This window comes from Sinocyclocheilus grahami, unplaced genomic scaffold, assembly GCF_001515645.1.
Source record: "Sinocyclocheilus grahami isolate Dianchi unplaced genomic scaffold, SAMN03320097.WGS_v1.1 scaffold1186.1, whole genome shotgun sequence".
Taxonomy (NCBI): Eukaryota; Metazoa; Chordata; class Actinopteri; order Cypriniformes; family Cyprinidae; genus Sinocyclocheilus; species Sinocyclocheilus grahami.
The window spans coordinates 441676-444584 of NW_015506365.1; the positions used below are offsets into that span (position 1 = coordinate 441676).

General features: G+C 40.5%; 1 protein-coding gene across 1 annotated transcript in view; it reads left to right on the plus strand.

Annotated features, from left to right (window-relative positions):
* Nucleotides 1-2606, plus strand: part of LOC107567743 (seizure 6-like protein) — a 50792-nt gene extending 48186 nt beyond the window's left edge. The window contains exons 13-16 of the mRNA XM_016253480.1: nucleotides 159-194; nucleotides 414-528; nucleotides 817-922; nucleotides 1968-2606. Of these exons, the coding sequence (XP_016108966.1) occupies nucleotides 159-194; nucleotides 414-528; nucleotides 817-922; nucleotides 1968-1997 (287 nt within the window). The 3' untranslated portion in view covers nucleotides 1998-2606. The remainder of the gene's footprint in view (nucleotides 1-158; nucleotides 195-413; nucleotides 529-816; nucleotides 923-1967) is intronic.
* The last annotated feature ends 303 nt before the right edge of the window (nucleotides 2607-2909 follow it).

The window sequence follows — 2909 nt, forward strand, 5'->3', positions numbered from 1 at the left end:
TGTATGTGTATGTGTGTGTGTGTATGTGTGTGTGTGTGTGTGTGTATATATATATATATATATATATATATATATATATATATTGTTTATTAGATTATAATATTATACATTAAATGCTGATGTATTAAATATACTCATTTTTACCTAATATATTTCAGCCAATCATGAATGCTCTAGCAATCATGCACTAGAGGGTAAGTTTTATTTTTAATGTACTAATTTAAGCAAAGGCTTAGTTTTTTTTTATATCGTATCTTTTATATTGTAAAGTGTCTACCTTTTAATATCACAAGCAGCAAAAGTGCATTGTTACTCTATGAGAGAGATTATATATTTATAATGTTTGATAGTTGTAGAGGGTAATGCAAGTGGAAATGAATTATTAATGTATATCATCCTTGTATCTTGTCTAGTGGCTGAGGCGGCGGCAGACTCTTCTTTTGATGGGGGAAGTATGGCTCTAGCAATATTTATCCTGGTGCTGCTAGTGTCTGTTTTACTGGGAGGAACCTACATCTACGTCACCAGGTGAGCCATACAGACAGTCTAATGTGAGCACAGCTCTTTAGTATTTACTAACTGTACGACAGTAAAGAGCTGCCATGTTCATGGGCACTTACACATGTTCTGTTTCTGATTTAATAGATCGCTCCAAGCTACTTGTACTAATGAAACGGTTCTTAGAGCCACCGCTTGTGAAATGAGATTGGTTTCTTCATAAAGCGTGTAATGGCTTGAATCGTAATGATAAAACAGCATGAACACCAGAACATGTGCTGCGCTTAAGCCCGTCAAACTCTCTTCTCTCTTCCTCAGGTGCCGCTATCATTCAAACCTGAGACTTCCTCTGATGTATCCGCATCCCTACAGCCAGATCACCGTGGAAACCGAGTTTGACAACCCTCTCTATGAGACTGGAGGGGTGAGAATCTCACAGAACACCCTAGCAACCGCCTACCAACTACTTAGCAACCACCCAGAACCACTACATTGTTCTGCTCTGGCAAACTTCCCAGAGCACCATAGCAACTGCATAAGAATCATCCAAAACATCTGAGCAACCACCTAGCAACAACTTAGCGCCACCGATCCAGAACACCCTAGTAACCACTTAGTAACTTCTGGAAACCAGCCAGATCACCCTAGCAACTGAAAACACCTTAGCAACCTCCTAGTAACTTCTAGCAAGTCAGAATCCTTTGAAAACCACATAGCTTTTGGAAAAAACATAGTGCTACCCTGGAAACCACCTGGCTCACCGTAGCAACTCAAAATACTTAAAACACTCTAGCAACCACCTAGTAACTCCTTAGCAACCAGTCAGAACCCCTTGGAAACCACATAGCGCCACACTGGAAACCACCCAGCTCACTGTAGCAATTGAAAACACTCAAAACACCCTAGTAACTACTTAGTAACTTCTTAGCAACCAGTCAGAACCCCTTGGAAACCACATAGCACCACCCAGATTATAACGGAAAACATACAAAACACCCTAGCAAGCACCTAGTAACTCCTAGCAACCAGCCAGAATGCCTTGGAAACCACATAGCGACACCTTGGAAATCCCCCAGATTACCATAGCAACTGAAAACCCTAGCAACCCCCTAGTTACTCCCTAGCAACAAACCAGAACCTTTTGGAAACTACATAACGCCACCATGGAAACCACCAAGATCACCCTAGCAATGGAAAACACTCAAAACAACCTAGCAATCACCTAGTAACTCCAAAGCAACCAGCTAGAACCCCTTGGAAACCACATAGCGCCAACCTGGAAACCAAGATCACCCTAGCAATAGAAAACACTCAAAACACCCTAGCAACAACCTAGTAACCATCCTAAACCACATAACGAGCACCCAGGATGCTCTAGTGATACTGCAACAGCGTTTCCATGATCACACATTAGAAGATCCTCCATTATGCTAACATACATGTAATTTTCCTGTGTTTTTATTGCACAGGATACGAGAGAATATGAGGTGTCCATATGAAGAGGCCTACAGACACGTCCCGTGCTGCTCCAGCACTTACAGGAAGTGATGTAAATAGATCCTGTCAACTCCACTCTCCCCACCTCCCCAACCTCCAGGGACAGAGAGGGGCATGAAGGGAACGGGGCTGTGAAACAGGAAGTACCAGTGCAGAGATCGTTCAGCCAGTAGACGTTACTGTGGTTTTATGATACATATATGCTTACAGCCGGAGGTTCTCATTCTGCCATTCACAAACACCCGTGTGTGTGTGTGTGTGTGTGTGTGTGTGACATTACGAGCGAGTGGAAAATAACAAGTGAAGAGTTTGCACAGTGTTCTTTCTCCTCAATACCGTGACTTACGGGACAGTTTAACCCTGGAGTAAGCCCTTTGCTCTGATATAAAGGGGTGGTGGTGGCGCCGTCCTGTGTCTGTCTGTGGCCCGTCCTGCCTGCTGTCATTTTTAAGTCTTTGTACTTATAGAGCAGTTTGTAGTGCAGGTTTTAAAGTAGTATTTTTCCCCCTGCAAGTGACGTCCTACTGCAGCAGAGAGCAGATGATGTATTTATTTTGAAGTATATGTGAAATGTTCTCTGCTGATTGATGAATACTTCATTTTGGAGATCAAGAAAAAAAATGTAACTGATTTCTCTAAAGAAATGTGAAAAAATTAATAAATTCATTTCAATCTTTTCTAACACTGACGTGTCCTGGTTTATTTTAAAAAGAGATCTGACGGATGTGGGGTCCCAAACCTAAAATTTAAAAGAAAAGAAAAGAAATGAATTGATAAAACAAATACAATTATTTTTCAAATTAAATTCACTCCTGAATTTACTTTTGTATTACTTTTTTCCCCTTCATTTATTCTTTTCTGTATTTATTGTTAACTTTATTTTTTATTCTTTCATTTTATTTATTTCTTAATAG